A 17,869-nucleotide genomic window follows, 5' to 3' on the forward strand; every position below is an offset into this window, starting at 1 on the left:
ACTGCTACCTTAAGCAGGTCTATATAAAGCTGGCAGAGCAGTAAGGTAAGAGAGGGGGCTGCAGCAGACATTTGCCACATTTCAGCAACTGACAACAATCATATAAAGTTGAAGGCGAAACATAAGGTAAGAATTGGTGTAGGGTCTGTGTTGAACTGTAAGCACTCTTTGGTAGCGGTGGGCATGTTAAAAACTCTATTAGATAATAAGATGCTTGAGCAGAAAGTTTCTGTTCATCTCAGTGAAATATTATGATTTAAATGAGGGAGCGCAGACCTCTAGACTAACTCTGTTCCTTCACTCCTGCCTAATGCATCAGAAAGATGTTATTCATCAGACTGGTGAGCCAGGTAAGAAAGCAGAACTTTATTATTAGTGTGATTTAAAACAAAATTAATGATGGCTTTGTGTGGAGTGAAACTCTGCCTAGTGTCAGGGACTACGGGTGTTGTTTTGGGTGAGGGGTGGAGGTGGGGGGGCTTGTCTGTGTCCATCCCCCTTCCCCGAGGACAGTTATTTTCAGAACACTCCACTGACAATCCAAAGAGCGAACTAGGTTTCTTTATTTTTTGTAAATGTGATTTTTGTTATCTACATAACTCTCTTAGTAATTAAGTTTTGGAACGTTTGAGGATAGATCTCAAGACTCCTAAAAGCCTTGGCTTAGAGTATCTGCTATATGAGTTTCTGCCAGCTTTGACTTTCAGGATATCTTTTTTTTTAATTATTTTCCTGGAAGGAAAGGAAACTGGAAGGGATGAAAAACTACAAATTTTCTTTGATAGCATTTAACTTTTCTATTGAGGGTGATGATGCAGGGCTTTGAAGTGAAAGCAGAGAGGGGTGGTGTGTTGGTGACAAGGAACAGTTTAGGAATGTCTCTTCTCAGCCTCTGCCCAAGACAGTTTGTGGTGGTTGGTGAGGGTTTTTTTGCTGTTGAGGCAACAAGCAGGAAAGTCAGAATATGCAGAAGACAGCTTGAATTCCGGTGAATTGTGGTTTAGGTGTCAGGTGCTGGATATATGTTTTTGAAAGTATTGTTATACAAGTAAGTGCATAAATCTATTTGAACTGCTTTCTTTAAAAAAATGTTTAAAATCATAAATACTATAGGTCGCAAACAACATAAAACAAGTAGTACAGTAATAGATATGCACCCACATTTATACTGTAAATCAAATGTATGCTGTTATAGAGTAGAAACCCATTATTTTTAGGAAAGTTAAGTATTTCCAAAGAGATGTTGCATTGCTGAGGCAATTCTAGGCTAATAGGAAGAGTATTTGAATTGTTCAGCAAAACTTTCTTCAGTACTTGTGTCATGACAGCAGATTTCTGAAATGTTACTGAGCCAAAGTCACTCTTAATTCCCTTGATGAGTGACATAGTGAGTGAGAGCCATTATCCCAAATTTAGCTGTTCTTTTATTCTCAAATTTATGTATATTTCCCCAAAATATTAACTGAATGGCTTCTAAACAATGAAACTTCAGTCTTGTGAAACTGCTTGCATGCTAGCTGCTCAGTATTTGTGGTGTGCAATGAACAGCCTGTGCCTATTGTTTTTGTTCCCAGATTAAATCTCTGAAGGCTTTGGCAGCCTCGAGCTCTGCTGAAGTCATTGGGCTCTGAAGATGCTCACAACTTTATTATGTATGTTGCTGTTAAAAGTGTTAAAACTTTCAAAGGCCTACCCACCAAATATTGCAAATAACAGTAGCAAAACCTTTTCATTTTGTACAAACACTAGTGTGACTTGGAGACCATTCCATCCTCCAGACATACATCTGTTTGAGCAAAGGGTTACCAGAAACAAGTAGTAAGGATATTGAGACCATTGCTCAATAACCACAGCCATTATTTTGCAATATGTATTGAGCTCTGCAGGGGTTTTCCTGGGATCGGAACTTGGCTGGGTTTAGTAATGTTTTCTGTTGTGTCATATGGATCGTTTCATGTTATTAGAGCTGAATGCTGTTATTGGCCTTTTCACAATTACCAGTTAGTTATAGATCTTGCAGCAGTGCATTGGTATGCTGTAATCTACAGCAAAATGCCGTGTAATTTGAACACCAGCTTTACCCACTGTGAGTCTCTCTGGTATGTATCACTATCCAGGGAATGTGTCTGCTTACCTTTCCTATTTAACCTGGTTGACTGAACATTATGCGTCCAGGCACATTATTTTCAAAACTTATTCTTGAATGTTTAGGTGTAAATTGTCCCCCAAAAAGCATATAGATAATTGCCACTTACTTAAACTGGTTTTGTAAAAATGACATGTGGGGATTTTAAGATAACCTTCATGTGTTTCTCCAAACCTCAGCCTACATAGTGCTTTGAGACACAAGTACAATCAATCAATCAGATGCTTTTTCTTGTACTGCTAAAATATATGGGTGGTTTTTTTCAATAGATTTGCATATCTTTTCAGAAAGGACTACTCTTCTTAGGCAGCAGGTAAGGAAAAGAATATGGGGAAAATATTTGGGGAGGAATGGGAAAGGACATTTAATATATTTAATCTTATTATACATTTTTCTACATTAAAGTCAATAGGCTGCAAATATATTCTGCTACAAAGCTTTGTGTAAGAAATATCTCTATAAGAAAATACATCTCATTAAACATTTCCTGTAAATAAATTATCCCAAATAACTATGTTTTGCAAGAGGAAAAGGGGGTGTGGGGTTGGGGGGGGTGTGGGGTAGGCCAATGATAAGAAGAGCTAAAAATTGTCAAGAGCCCATTTCTGCAACCACCCCTGCTGATGCTGGGTATCATTTTCTTTTATATGTAGTCACTATGAGAGCAATAGAGCTCCTCTGCCGAGTATGTGCTGTGTCACTGTAAATAACACTTGCAAAATTTGTTCCTATACTTTTTTAATATCTTGAAATTATGCTATTTCTAAGCCTTATTCCTGTTTCAGTTACACTGGAAAAACTCTGAAATAAGCAGAGTTGCAATGATAGGACTGCAAGATAAAATTCTGAGACTATTAAAAAACAGAAGACCCTGTCTCTGAGCAATCCCTCTATGTCAATAAAAACTAACTCCAGTAGGGGAAAGAGGCGTGTGAAATACTCTTCCTATTTAGACTCTTATGAAAGATAAAGGCAATGTAGCTGAGCTCTGTGTTCTAATTAGGATGTCTGAGTCAGGTGGTATAGCTAAGCTGTAGCCTTAAAACAACCACTGGTGGAAAAAGGTGTCAGGTATGGGTGACATGGTCTTCAAAGTTAAACTACATACTGGTCTACCCACGTTGTTCAGAACTGATGAAACAGAAAAGTCCCTTGTATTACAAAACATGAAAATGGGTAACTATCAATGGGTAATTACAACTTAGCAGTAGGTCAGTTATAGAATCAGACTTCTTTAAAGAAATATCAGCCTCTTTACCACTGTCTATACAAAGGAGTGCTTGCAAATCAGTAAAATGAAAAAGAGTGAAAAGACCTGGGAGACAAGTCAAGGTATAGAGACTGTCCTTTTTTTAACCAGTACACAAACAATGTAGAGTTGTCAGCTGTTTCCACAGTCCATGTACTTCCATCATTCCTGGCAGAACAGTCCAGACTGAGAGGACATCAAGTTCAGGCTGAATACATGCTGGAGGCTGGATATGTTATGTTGTGACATTGCATGATGTTTAACAAGTTATTTGCCATCATACCATCTTCTTACATCCTTTTCTGCAGAAAGGGTGCTCACAAGAGCCAACTCCTTTTTTCTTTGCTGCCTCTAAGAAACAAATCTGTTATACTTCTGCAGAGTGCCAGCAGTAGCCCATTGCTACCAATAAAATGTAAGAATTCGAGTTTGTAGCAGTACGCTCTAAACACCTTGACAAATGTCTACATCACTTGTTAGCAACAGTGAAACAACTTCATAGCTCTTCATGTTAGGCACTCCACCACTCCATTTGGAAATGTCTATAATGCAAGTATGCTTAGGCAAGGAAAGTATATTTAGGACTAATTAGCAACTGCCTGTATATAATTCTGGATTCAGCATGCACGTATTTGCTTCATCTGTTCAACCCAATGTATACTAGTAGTAAACGGAGGCAAATACAAGCTATTAAGTGCCATACTATGACATTGAACTACATAAAGCATTTCAATTTACCTATGTATAGGAAACAAAACCCTGTTTAAATGCCTCCTCTTAGAGAAACTGCTGTTCCCTTGAAATTGTGAGATGGCAAGTTTTTACCTCTTTCATGAGGGCCCGCAAAACATAGCACTCTTGTCCTGCAGGAGTGCTTTCTTTGCTGAAGTGTCAGCCCTGAATGACAAGGGCATGTGGACATTCACAGTAACTTTATTTCTATTTGTCACACCTGCAATGTGGCCAATAATGTGTTGACAGATTAATCTTCCTGGCATCCACTGCTTCCTATAGGAGTACAATGTATACAATTTATTCAGCAGTCATTACCACGCCAGAAACTCACTGTAGCCCTAACACTGAACCCCTGAAAAATCACAGGACAAACACAGCAAGGTAAGTGACATTAATTTCCACTGTACTTGTTTGCATACTAGCATTTCCCACAAACTGTAGAAGTTATTTACAGAAGAGCTGCACAGGAGGAGAACTCCAGCTGCACTTGTGTTTACCACCAGCTCAAAAAGAAATGCATTTGGTGCGACTTCTACTCCTACCCTAACTGTTACTTTAGCCATTCCGCTTTCATTTGCAGTCCTCATTTCCCACCATGCCGTAATGCATTAAATACATAAAGCCACAGTCACTTAATACTATCTTCCCAATCCTCATTCAGATTTTCTGGCACACGTGAAGTCTTGATTTGGAAGAGGAGGTTGCATCTTTCCATACTTTGCAAGACAGCCCCTTGGCACAGTCACATCGTTGGAAAATCTCCAGTCCATGGGACCCCTTCTTGCGCTGTTTGGTGCACACCTCCCCCTGATGCAACACAGGCTTGCAAATTTTGGTCCAGAAATGGCGAGCACAGCAGTGTCCCTCAATACAGTCTGATGACCGTAGGCAGGGATCTCCTTCATGTCCTAAAAAGATCAACCACACTATTTTACCTCATGGCAAAATGCAAAAGTACAGATTCAGTGCAGACTGATGCAAATGAAGCTCAGAAAAAAGGAGAGATGATATTTCCATCTGTGGCTATTTGAAGGATGTAAACACAAGGGAAGATATGAATTAGGAAGGTGCAAAGGGGTAGTTAATGAGACCTGCCATAGGACTTACTAAGGAGAAATTCAGCCACAAGATTCTAAGCAGAATTGCAAGTCCTTAATTACTTGACTGTTACAAGAGGAGGATATATGCAGTCTTGCACAACTGAAAAATGGATTGTCAGTCCACCTCTGATACAGAGAAGAAAGCAGATGCTATTTCAATCACAGGAACTGTTGGCTGATGTTACATCACTTTTTGAGTCATGCTGGGAATTCTCACCGTAGACATTCATTCCCTGTGAAATTACTGCCTACTTCTGTTTTGTATTGCTGTATCTTAACAGCAATAACATGATTCATAACATGAAGGAACAAAGCAGTGTAGTGCAAATGTGATCTTACCTTTTATGTGTGACAGCTTGGAGCGTGGCCTCCCCAGGTTTTGCCATCCCATATCCTTGCTAGCATAATGACCGTTCTTCTTGTTGCGTGGCCCTTCTAGAGCAGGGATGTGAGGTGTAAGGATGCTTTCGGTTACCGGTATGCAAATACCTGCAAGGAAAAGACAATCAGTCAAAGATTTGAACAAGAGGAAAAGCAGCCAAGAGACACACACAGACCAGGACCAGGACCAGGAAAGTGCTGGGTCTTGGCCTCAGCACTGCTCAGCTCTAATCGCACCTCTGTCCCTGATCCCCAGCACCTAACTTCACGGCAGTTCTGCTTCACTCACTGTCAGACAGTCTCACTGTCACTCTGGCTTTCTGGTCTGAGCACCTGGAGACTGCCTTGTAGACATGTCTCTCCAGGCTCCAGAGGAGAGTATGGGAATGCAGACAGTATGGTTACAACCCCCCCCAGTGAGAGCAGATCAAGGATTCATTCAATCTTTTTTGCTTCCTTAAAAATATGGGTTCTATGCAGTCTTCCAGTGAATCAAACCACATTGAATGCAGTGCTGTGATATCAGTCAGCAGCAGCAGCATTTTTGGGTTTCCCCACCCCAAAATAGGAAAGAAAGTCTGGTAGCCTTAAACATAGAAATATTATTAAAGAAAATGGAGTGGAATGAAGTAGGAAATGAATTTTTCTTTGTTTAGCAAAAGAAGAACAGTTGCCCAGGAAAAAAATACTGTTCCTGGGAGCACTCAGAGAAATAGATGCTGTCAAAATGCTGATTTTATGGAGGAAAATCAAGAAATGACTGATGTACCATTGTTGCAGCGGTTCCCAGGGCAGCACATGCCATCTCTGTGGCAACGCTTCTTCTTCCTCCGGCACATCATGCATGCAGACGTTGCTTGATGAGGACTGTGACAGTATCGTCCAACTTCACATTCCTTATCATTGGTACAAGGATAGGCCTGGTGGGTAAAAGAAAGGTTTACAGTGAAGCACTCCTTTGTACAAGGCACATATGCAGCCCATTTGAAAAAAACAAAAACAAAAACAAAAAAAACCACCAATCCACACCACTGAAACCCCCAAACAAAGAAACTCAACAGTTGAGATACCTTTCACTGGGGCTAGGAGTTGTGGGGAGGGATGCTTCACTGCAGCCATATAACAATCTTTAAGCTCACACTGCTGGTGAAGACATATCTGCTTAAAGGATCAGGGAGATACAACCAGCTGCCTAGTGGTTTCATCTTTTCTTGCCTCAAACATATGTTGGCACAAGAGAACTCATATTTTTGTGGGTTCAGGCCTCTAATTCATAGACAAGAGCTTAAAACTCCACAGTGAAGAATAAACAGAGTCATAAAACTCCCCTCAGTCAGTAATAATCCTGAAACACACCCTCCAATAGGTAAAATTTTAATTTAAACTCCAAGGAGGCATTTTCTTTTGATAGCTGTCAAGTACATTAATGGATATAGTAAGTTCACTGTTCTCACAGTACAAGCTCCTTTGCAATTGCACCACTCCCCACTGGCCTGTCCCAGTTGGACTCCTTGGAAGTGAATAAACATCACTGATCAGCATTTCAGTTTGATAACCTTTACTTCACTTATGATCTTAGTATGCTCCTTAAACTTGCCACCTGCTAAACAACACCCTGTGGTATGCAGCATGGAATATATTATAGAGCACAATCTGGTCTTGCACATATAATGCCCTGCAAGCAGAGACACACATATACAATTCCTCTATATTCATCAAAACCAGCATTATTTTACAGGAAAACTGACTTTTAAAAAAGGGGTGTGAAAGCACTGTATTCTCCCATAAAGAGAGAGAAAGAAAAGTTTGTTCCTACAAAAGGAAAAGACATGATGCTTTAAGGAGACATAACAACACACACTGCCACATTCCAGGATCCTTTCTGCTGAATGCCACACAGCTACAACTATGCTCTCTGTCTGCATCTAATTTTACTGCCTATTAAATTAATCATAATTTTTTTTCATTCCTCAAAATTATACTTGAGGAGTTTGTTTAGATAAAAAGATGAGAATGAATTTTGGGCACTTTCTGGAAAATGATGTTTACACTTCCTCAACAAATTTTCTCCAGCATTTTCAATAAATCAAAGTATTGCTTTTACTGTTTTCAAAATGACTCTTGCAATTAATTATTCACCACAAACAAAAACCTCAACTGACTAATTTTGAATGTAGGCTGATTACTTTTCTAATAATATTTTAAATCAAGGCTTGATTATATTGTTCCCAGAGAAGAAAAACTTGGAGGCTGTTGAGAATTTGCTTTGAAAATTGTTCTTTTAGATGGATAACTTCTTGTTTCTCTTTGTGCCATTCTGTTGAGAATCACAGAGGAAACAAGAGATCTGATAATAAAACCAAGCAAGTTTCTTTAGTGCCATTAGTGGGAGGGGGAGCCCATGTGATTTCATTAGTTGTTTTCTTTGTCAAAATTTACTCTACAGTACCAAAAGTGCTGGCTGGACATTCCCCAAGTGCTTCTGCCCTCTGAATATGTGTCTTTGAAGAATGACTCCAGAGTGCAGCTGTTTGGAGTAACCTGACATATGTGTAAGTCTTTCTCCCTTAAGAATAAACATTTCCTCTTGAGTTCATCCTTGAGAGGATGAACTCAAGAGGATGAACATCAAAGAAGGCCAGATCTTTTAGCTAGGACTAGCAATAAGACACAAATGCAAGCACTCACCTGTTTGGTACTCTTAAGTGGATTCTACCTATTCTAGCAAAGCGGAACCAAAGTACCCTCCCCTCAATCTCATCAATCCTTTCCCTCATTTTTTCAGAAAGAAATCATTAACACTGATGTAAAATTTATGATATAGTTACCATAAAGGTAAGGCTTCCCTGACTTAAATGAGACGTCACTAGACTAAGGATCTTAGAATGCAAAAAAGCAATTTTGTATAAACCTGTGCATGGTTATACTGAGTTTGGAAAACACTAACACTGCTAGCTGGGGGAACACTGCTAGCTGGGGAAAATGCAAATAAAAAACAGATGGACTAGCTAAAACCTGGAGATGAAGGCATTTTAGACCCTTGTCTGTCATCAAGACCTTCATAACCGCATCTTTTTTCCAATATGGGCATGTGGTATACACCTGCAACTTGTCAGCAAGAAGCCTACTTGCAGTTTTCTTTTGGTTCCTCAAATAGCTTTTAAAAAAAGAGTTCCCTGATCCTGAATGGTGCTAATGAATGCTCTCACATACCATATCTAGCGACTGTTTTACTTTTGGCTCTTAGGCTGATGACATGTAAAAGATACTTTAAGATACACATCTAATTACCAACTCCCAGCTCTGTCTTTAAGAACTGTAAAAGCAACAAAAGACAATTTTGACATTAAAAATGGCCAAGAAAAGTGATGTAGCTCAGACTTTAGTCCCACTCTAGAGCCCCATCCTAAATAAAGATGACACTTTCAAAATGAAAAATATAAGCCCAAATGTTGGCCTACCTAAGGCAAATGACTGCAGCACATCAAAAAATAATTGTGTTACATGTAGCTCAGAAAACAACTGGCAAGTCCATTCAAAATGCCAAAAGACCAGCTGCCAGCCAGCTAAATTAAAAACCCTCTTGCAAATGCCTGGTGCCATCAATTGCCTTGATCTTTCTTCCAAAACCACCATCTATTTGATATCCTAGCTATCAATCACAGGGAACTTGAAACAAAAATGCCTACGTAGCCTTATGTCTGTCTCCTAGTCACTAGACATTCATTGGAGTAACTCCTGCTCCCAGCAAAGTGATTTCTATTGCTGCGCAGCACTCAGTATTAAAACACAAAAATAAAACAAAACAATGTAGTGTGTACATAGCCTTGGCTAACAGGAGCGAAAATGTGTTCATAATTGTCCCATTGTTGACAGTAGCTGAGCCAATCTAGGTATAAATATGTATATATTTTTTAAAATACAGGATAAAGAAAATATTCTTGTAAAAACATACATGCTAACAATTGTCTCTGCATGAGTTAAGGTTTTCAAAATCTCCTACACCAGAGTGCCTGAAACACAGGCTTAACGTTTAGACAATTGCAGAGAACATTTCCTATATACAACGCAAAGACACAGATCAGTCCCAGATGGAGAGGCAAAAAGCAAGCTGTAAACCAGCTCTACTTCCCCAGCAATGATAACTAATTCTACAAGGCACATCATCCCTTCACATTCTTCAGTTATACGTATCATTTTCTGGTCGTAAATCTCTATCCACTAAACACAGCTTTGATATTATGGGAAACCAGATGAAACCGAGATAAAATATGTAGCACTCCCTGAAGCTGCATTTAAACAAACTTATTTAATTTTTTTAGCCCAGATTACAGGCAACCAAGTCACCCGTAGCATGACATAAACTAGATTTGCCTGTGATAATGAGTCGCGTTTTCAGAATATGTTGGCTGATTAAGAGCATTGCTTGCTTAGATGTTTTCAGTCATTCCAATTACTTTTGTATACTTGTATAAAAGATAGTGTTGAATGTGTGTCCAAAAATGTACAGCAAAGATGTACTGGATTTTTTGCAATGTTGGAGGATTCAGGCTACATATTTAAGTGGATGCTGCTCGTGGTGTGCCATGATGTCCCCTGCATCAGTTCACCAAGACCAACCTTTGCCAGCCAGGTCATAGCAACATGTAAATGTTAAACTTTTCTTTTTGAGAGAGAGAATATGAATCTCCATTCCTGTCCTTCCTGAATTCATATTCAAAATGCCAAGAGTGCATGACAGAAATATTCAAGGAAAATTATGCAAGTGATAGAGGAGAAAAGTTGGGGATTTTTGTAGTTGAACAAGTCCTTCCAGGCTACTGAGACTCTTCCTTTTGTATTAACTTCACAGTGAGGCTGAGGAAGGGACTAACTATCTAACTTTAGTTGACTAAAGTGGCTAACGCCATTCCCTTGATTTGAGGAGCATGCAGGAGTGAGGTTTATCTCTACCTTTGTCTTCCCCTTTTGGCAGAGGAGATCTAACTTAGCACCTTTTCTTGGTGCAATGAGGTTTTCTTGATATTTTTGCTGGAGTCATTTGCTATCCCACATATTTTATATGGTTATCCTGAACCACAGAGTTTCACCGCAAACTGGAGCAGTACGAAGTGGTGGGACTGTTGCGCTATGGAGTCAGTCAGTCTGAGTCTCTCTGTCCAGCACTATAAAACGTAATGGAGAAGCACTCTGGGGGAGAGTAAGACAGACGCTCTAATGTGCTGAAGGGTGAGTGAGTAGACTGATGGCAGACACACTTTACTGAGCTTTGGGAGATAAGGGCTTGAATTTCAGCATGGCCTCCAGCAAGTATTTGAAGACAATACTCCCGGCCAGTGTCTTAGTCACTAGGCTCTCGTTTGCTTATATTATGATGTCTCATTTGTTTTTATGCTGAAGTTACTCCATGCTGTGCTAGCTATATCAGAGAAAGGCAGGAAGAGCCACTGGCATTTTTACCTGGGTTGTGTCATCACTTATCCAGCACAAGCAGTCCTAGACACTGCTAGCTTCAGACCCACCTTCAACGGTGAGAGGACCTGTGCCTAGATAAGTGATTTGGTGGAACAGATATCAGTAGTAGCTCCCCCAGAAGCAGTTAACTGGTTTTTTTTTAAAACACATCATAAAGTCCAAGTGCAGAGTCAGTCCTGGCAGGAGATCATGGCTACTACCACTCCCAGCAGAAGAAACGGCATGGAGGTTATTCATTACCATTTTACTGTGGCTGCTGAGCAGCAGTCAAGAAGAGAACTAAAGTCTCATGTACCACATAAATGACAATATCACTGCAGTTACTGTACTGGACACTCAGCCACCAGCTTCTGTCTCATACAATCATTCCATGATGGTACTGAGGACTGAGCCAAAGAACAGGAGAAAAGCCACAGCCAGAAAGTAAGAGCACGGTAGAGCTACCTGCTCAATCCTTCATCACTCTCTCTCACCTGGCAATGGGCAGTAGCTATTACAAAGGTGAGACAAGTGGCTCAAGAAAATGGACATATACATTATCCCAGGAACGGTCTTGCTTTCTAGGTACCAGTGTGTTAGAAAACAGATTTAGGCTACTACCCACAGTCCTGTACATACAGAACCTCTAGTTACTAATATCCTATTCAAATACCTGTGCCACTAGGTTATGCTATCACATCCAGCAGAAATGTCTTTTTCTGCTGTCAAAAGACTTCTCTTCTATATCACATCTACATCATCTTTTATATTCACACCATGCCTGTGAGACAACTTACCGCAAAAGAATTGGTCCTGCAACTCAGTCTATTACTCACTTGTTACTTAAGGAAAAAAGGTTTTCTCTATTTCTTTTAATTATACTTTTATAAATTTTAAAATAATGACTGTAAAGGAGGTGGAAACTGACCTCTCTACAGCCAGTGTGCTAACTAGATAATCAAAACTGGCCTGAACTGTAGGCAAGAGGACAGAGTTTCCACCCTCCACATGAGATGAACAATACAGCTTGTTTGCCCTTAGTCTCGGGACTGTGCACATTGCTTAATATTCCACAGCCATCAGGCACAATGACGCAACTGACTGGCTCAACCATGGTGAGAGCCTTTCCTTCCCATCCTGCTTCGGACAGGACAGATCTATCTTTCTGTGCAAGGACTTGGTCCCCATAGAGCAAACATATGAAATAGCCACAGGGGTGCCAGGTCTACTTTTGCTTTTCTCTCTCTCTCTGAAGAATTAGTTAATCCAAAGTAAAAGCATGCCAATAAATTAGGAAATGCAAACATATGCTTTAACCAAATAGCCTGCTGTCAAGACTAATTACAAAGAATGCAAGTCATTGTTTGGCTCCTTGCTTGGGCCTGATTCTGAGTTGGGATTTCAAATTTGTTTTGGCTTTTAGCAGATCAACATTGGTGGGACAGTTGCACGCAACGTGTGGCCTGTAGAGCTAGCTGAATACATCACACATGGGATTTGTCCCACTCGCCTCTCTGGAGATAGATTGAAGAGCCTCCCTATGAAAGTCAAGGAGAAGACCCAACTCGATCTCACAGGATACAAACCTTTGTAACAATGGAAATAAGAACTCTTTATTCAGAACCACCTAAATGTGATAAAGCAAAATGGAGGGGATAAGGGGCAAAGTCAAAGCTTTTTAACAAATGAACAAACAAACCAAACAAACTCCCAACTCTTTGTGGGTTGTTTTTTCCCTGCAAGGCAATTAAACTACTTTCTGATAGCTTCTTAACTGTATTCAGATGAATCCATGTCTAACTGACAAATTTCAGCCTATCTTTCTCCTAGCTGCTAAGCAAACATGTACATTAAGATGTGGATGAGAAATGACTGTCATTTACTACTGTTTTGTTTTTAATCCCAAATGAGAATCGAGTTTATCAGCAGCCATCTGGAGCAATGCAGTTTTCCCACAGCACTGCTGATGTTGCTTTTTTCTATTCTTAGCTCAACACAAGCATAGATGATAGCGAGGGATCTCACTGTGCACAAGCAGAAAGCCATGGTTAATTTATCCCATGGAGGAAATCATGCTGTGCTCTCAGACAGCTCCAGACATAGATCCTGTCTCAGACTGATCTCACCAGAAACTCTCAACTCTCAGTGACTGTGGTGGCACAGACCATTCCCAAAAGCAAAACTCACAGTAACTGCAATGAAAGAGATTTGCTCCGTTCAGTTGCCATGACGAGTTTAACGATTCAATTTTTCTCACCGAACCTCCTTCTCGTTAAAATACTACATCTCTGACCCATTTGTCTGCCAGACCCAGAGAGAAAAGCACCATCTTCCATCTCTAGATTAAGCACAGGCACTTTCTTCTAGCAATAACTTATTTTTAACTCTTCAACTTAGAACAACACTGCTGTTCATGAGGTCTGATTCACAGAGTGCTACATCATGGATACGTATACCGCAGCCTCCAAAGATCGTTCCTTCAAACTGTGTGGCTAATGGCCCCAGAAGCTTGCATTATTAAGACAATAAATATTCATGTTTCAAAGTAATACTCAATCCACTGCTAGACCACCGGGGGAAGAACATTTCTAAAACGTGCAGTAGTTCAGCTCTCATGATTTGCTAGAGCCAAAGAAAACTCAGATCCTAACAACCAAAACCCAGACCTCACTGAGGTCCCTCTGAACCGACAAGGCTGCAGGACTCACGTGGGTTCTGACTCAGGCTTTCCTTGTCCCAACAAAAATGTCATGGAAAACAACTTCCCGTTCTGCAAGCGGTAGGCAGTTGTGTGGGGAGCTGTTCTTAGGGGGAGCATGTAGCTGCACCTGGAGGAAAGAGAGTCTAACACCTTAAAATAAACTTGGGAACTGTACTGCCCTGTTGCATGCAGAGCCAGCCAGTGTGAGTGGTGCCTCTTCTAATGCAGACAGAAAACCTCCAAAGACTTTTCCCGTATGAAATCTCACTCACACTGTGACCCTATGTGACCTCCCGGCCCACATAGTAGATTCCAACGAGCATTTCAGGTCTACAGCAGAAGCTCTTATTCAACAGCTTGCAATTTAACACTCTTGCTTACAGAACTACCTACATTTTGTGTCCTACTGGGAGGAGGTAGTATCTGTTTAAACCTGGCCTTGGCTTCAGGAGAACGCACAGAGAAGGTAATCTGAAAGACTGCAAGTGGATCAAGTGAATTCCTGGGTAGATACTATTATCTGAATTAAACTGGCCTTAATTTAGTACATTTTACAGGCGTTATGAAAGTATAAACTCAAAGGCTTTTAAGACACTTGAAGTAGTCCACCTTACAAGTTTATTCAACTTCATTCACCTTCAATTCCTCATCTAGGTAAAGCCTGAAATGAGTTATATTTCCAAATGACTTAAAGTGTAGCACACTATGCCCAAAATATGCACAGATGTATGTTGTTTATACCACAGAACAGCATAAAACTATTACCAGGGCATGGCATATACATTGTAATTCCCAAGGCAGCACAGCTATAGGTCTTCCTGTTCTATCACACCTTTAAGGCAAATTATCAATCTTAGGTCCATACTGGTGTCACTGCTGAATCCTGCCATCTCAAAGGAAGCATACGGTGTTTCCTGCCCCAAGCACGGTGTGCATACATAGGTGCTCAAGTTTTCCCTCCCTACCTTGTGTCATGACCATGGGATTACACAGCAGTGCTTCCTTCTCAACATTTGGAGAGACCATGAGGCTCCTACGCTGCTTGATTTTGAAGGAGGCTTCCTGCTCCATAGAAATGGTATCTTACAGAAGACATGATTAAAGGTTCAAAAATTTGGGCAACAGTCAGTTTGACCTCAAATTTTATGGACTTTGCCTCAATGTGTATGATTGCTATTGTCTAGTGAACTACCAGCAGCAACATTACAACGGAGAGCATCAAAACAATGTTAGGTAATCTTTAAAGTCAACAATGTAGTACTAAATCAATGTGACAGGAAGCCTCTAGGTCTTGATTTTATCTCATTTTCGAATGCATCACCAAAGACTGCTTGAAGAATAAAGGTTTGTTAACATGCACTTTGTTCTATGTCCAGCCTTTTCAGCAGACTGTTCTTGCCCTTTTATCTCTGCCTTTTCCCCACCCCTTTTCTGATGGTTTTGCTTTTTAGTTTTGTCTCTAATTGGCTATTTATCATCTGTTCCAGAGTGAGATTCTTCTGGCTTTTTGATCAACATGTTTATCGCGATGGATGAACAGTGGGTTGCCAAAAACAGTTTTCCCTCTGGATCTATTAACTCTAGAAGTATTGAGATTTTTATTAATCTAAGAATACTATCCAGACGGAAACAGCTAGCATATCCTAGCGCTTACAAAGCACCAAGCATTAAACCACAGGTAGATACTCAGATATTGCGGTTGGGAGTAGAATAATACTGCTGGCAACCGGCAGTAAGTTACTGTTCTAACACTTAGGTCTGAACATCCCCAAATCATGATGCACTTTCAAGGTGGAGCTTTTATTGGGAACCATCTCTGCAAGCATCTATTCACAGCAAGAAAAATGAAATTACAGCTTTACCTTCTGTAGTATAGCTACTAAGGAAAGTAAACTTCCTTTGCTTTTAAATATTCACAAAATCTAGAAGCAGCAAGGGGGGAACCCTGCCTTATTGAAGCCAGTGCAAAAACTCCCTTTGCTACAGCATCTGGGGAGAGAATGCATCCAGGTTATGAACATTTGTGCCACATCTGCAATCCTCACCCTGGAAATGACTCATAGGTATTCCTTGCAGAATACACTTTGCATTGCAGAATACAAAGCATTTAAGACACCAGTTTTCAAAATGCAGTTTCTCTGGCCCTCATAGTTAAAAGGACAGCCCTGAAAACATGAGTTCGTGTCAGCTGGAGACACAGCCAGATGCTGTATGTCTGAGAAGGATGAACCGCAGTCTCCACCTCAGCAGACTGCTGACTGCAATCTAACATTGTTACCGAATGTCAGCATTATTGTTTGTCTCCCTGATGGTCATTTATGGGAAAACACCTGGCTCATACGCCTCTTTCAATCCCCAGTTCTTTCTCTATGCATCAGAAACCACCATTGTCATCTGATATTCAAAACACCTTCCCTCTTTTCCTGCTCTACATGAGCCCCTCTACAATATGATGGCTGTGACTGCTCCATTGTGAGGGGAACTGAGAGAGACCAAGTCCTTTGAACTCCAAAGCACTTACAGAGAATTGAAATCAGACATAAAAAATCAGTCAGCCCAGCTTTAATATCAGAACAATCAACGCTGTGGCACTTGCACCAGCTCTCACTCTCCAGTCTCATGCACCACAGAGAATTCAGAGACACGGCCACAGAAATTCATGAGTTTTAAGGACGGGGGGCGGAGGGGTTGGGGTTGTGTGGGGTGTGGGGGAGGTGATACTTCTTCTGTTCTTACATTCGGTCTGCATGAGAGAGACTGAGAAACAGGATGAGTCAATAATGCAACCTGGGGCTTTTCCTTTCATAACAACAGGAAGAATTACAATATAAGAGCACAGCTTCTTATCCTGACTCATTCTAGGAACAGTTATGCTTGTATGAGGAGCCAGCAGTGCTCATGCAGTGGGACTACCTGCAAAAGAGCAGCTGTCCTGGGAAAGGGTTTGGTCAGAGCCCCCTGAGGGCACAGGCAGCCTCTGTGAAATGTTTAGATTCGTATTGCTGTTCAGCTGACTCTTCAGTAAGAATAAAAGGAAAAATTATAATACTAGGCTATTAAGGCAAATTATCACACTTTACTCAAAGGAGGCCAAAGATGGCAGAAAAGGAAAGGACCCCTAACAGCATCATTAAAAAAAATCATTGAACTCATACAATTGAGTTAGAGCTGCCTACCAAACTTCAGCCTGTGGTAAATAACATAGCAATCAAGGTTTCAACACTATCTACCCTTTTTTCCCTTTTCTTTTAAAATGCTCCTGTTAATTTTGCACAAACAAGAAAACAGGAACAACACAGCAAGGCAAGAATAACTTGTGAGTAAAACCAGATGAACACTAACATATTTACATAGTGTAATGACTTCACTATTAATTCAAACAAACCCAGGCCCCAATTCTCAGAAGAGAGAGCTGAGCACATGCAGTCCAGGAGGCAAGAACAGGGTGGCTTCAGACTACGTTTATGTCTGCAGCCCCTGAGTTAGTAGGGACTGCTCTTAGTTTCAGTCTGCAATAGCCACTAAGGGACCATCTTTCATTCCAGACGTTGTACTCTGACTACACCCTCTTCTCGATCTTATGGGCCCCTTTCCACTTTCAAGCAAGACTTTTTTTCAGTGCTAGGGACCATAACACAGAAGAGACAGAACAACAGGATCTAAAACATTAACTAATTCATAGAAAAAATACCTAATGTCATAGAAAAGACAAAAAAAGAGAGGGGGAGGGGGTGGGGTGGGATCCAGACTCAGGTCCACTCCCCACAGGGGACAGTAATTTCTTGATAAAGGTACCAAAACAAAAAAAAAACCAAACCACCAACCCAAACACACCAAACCCCATCCAAAGAAATAGGAACAATCCTATGCATTTCTGAATCAAGCCAAAACAGACATTGTCCTATTCTAGTCATTGTCAGCATGCAGTTACCTAGGATTCTGGCATTTAACACTGAATTAACTATAAATTTGTTCTCCACACTCAAAATGAGCTGTTCTGCAGCTGAGGCTTGCATTTATCCTCTTCCCAGCTACATTTTACTGTATCTTCTGAATTTATGTTTTCAAGCACTCTCTTCTTGTCTGAAAATAATATTCTTTAT

At 40.5% G+C, this 17,869-nt stretch overlaps 1 protein-coding gene across 2 annotated transcripts in view; it reads right to left on the reverse strand.

Annotated features, from left to right (window-relative positions):
* Nucleotides 1–382: 382 nt before the first annotated feature.
* DKK2 (dickkopf Wnt signaling pathway inhibitor 2) overlaps nt 383–17,869 on the reverse strand; it is a 48,111-nt gene continuing 30,624 nt past the window's right edge. For both annotated transcript variants that reach the window (XM_075032514.1, XM_075032506.1), the window contains 3 exons: nt 6,381–6,531; nt 5,570–5,719; nt 383–5,038 (listed from right to left, as the gene is read on the reverse strand). In XM_075032514.1, coding sequence (XP_074888615.1) covers nt 4,788–5,038; nt 5,570–5,719; nt 6,381–6,531 — 552 coding nt within the window. In that variant the 3' untranslated portion in view covers nt 383–4,787. The remainder of the gene's footprint in view (nt 5,039–5,569; nt 5,720–6,380; nt 6,532–17,869) is intronic.

Source organism: Buteo buteo, chromosome 1 (genome assembly GCF_964188355.1).
Source record: "Buteo buteo chromosome 1, bButBut1.hap1.1, whole genome shotgun sequence".
NCBI lineage: Eukaryota > Metazoa > Chordata > Aves > Accipitriformes > Accipitridae > Buteo > Buteo buteo.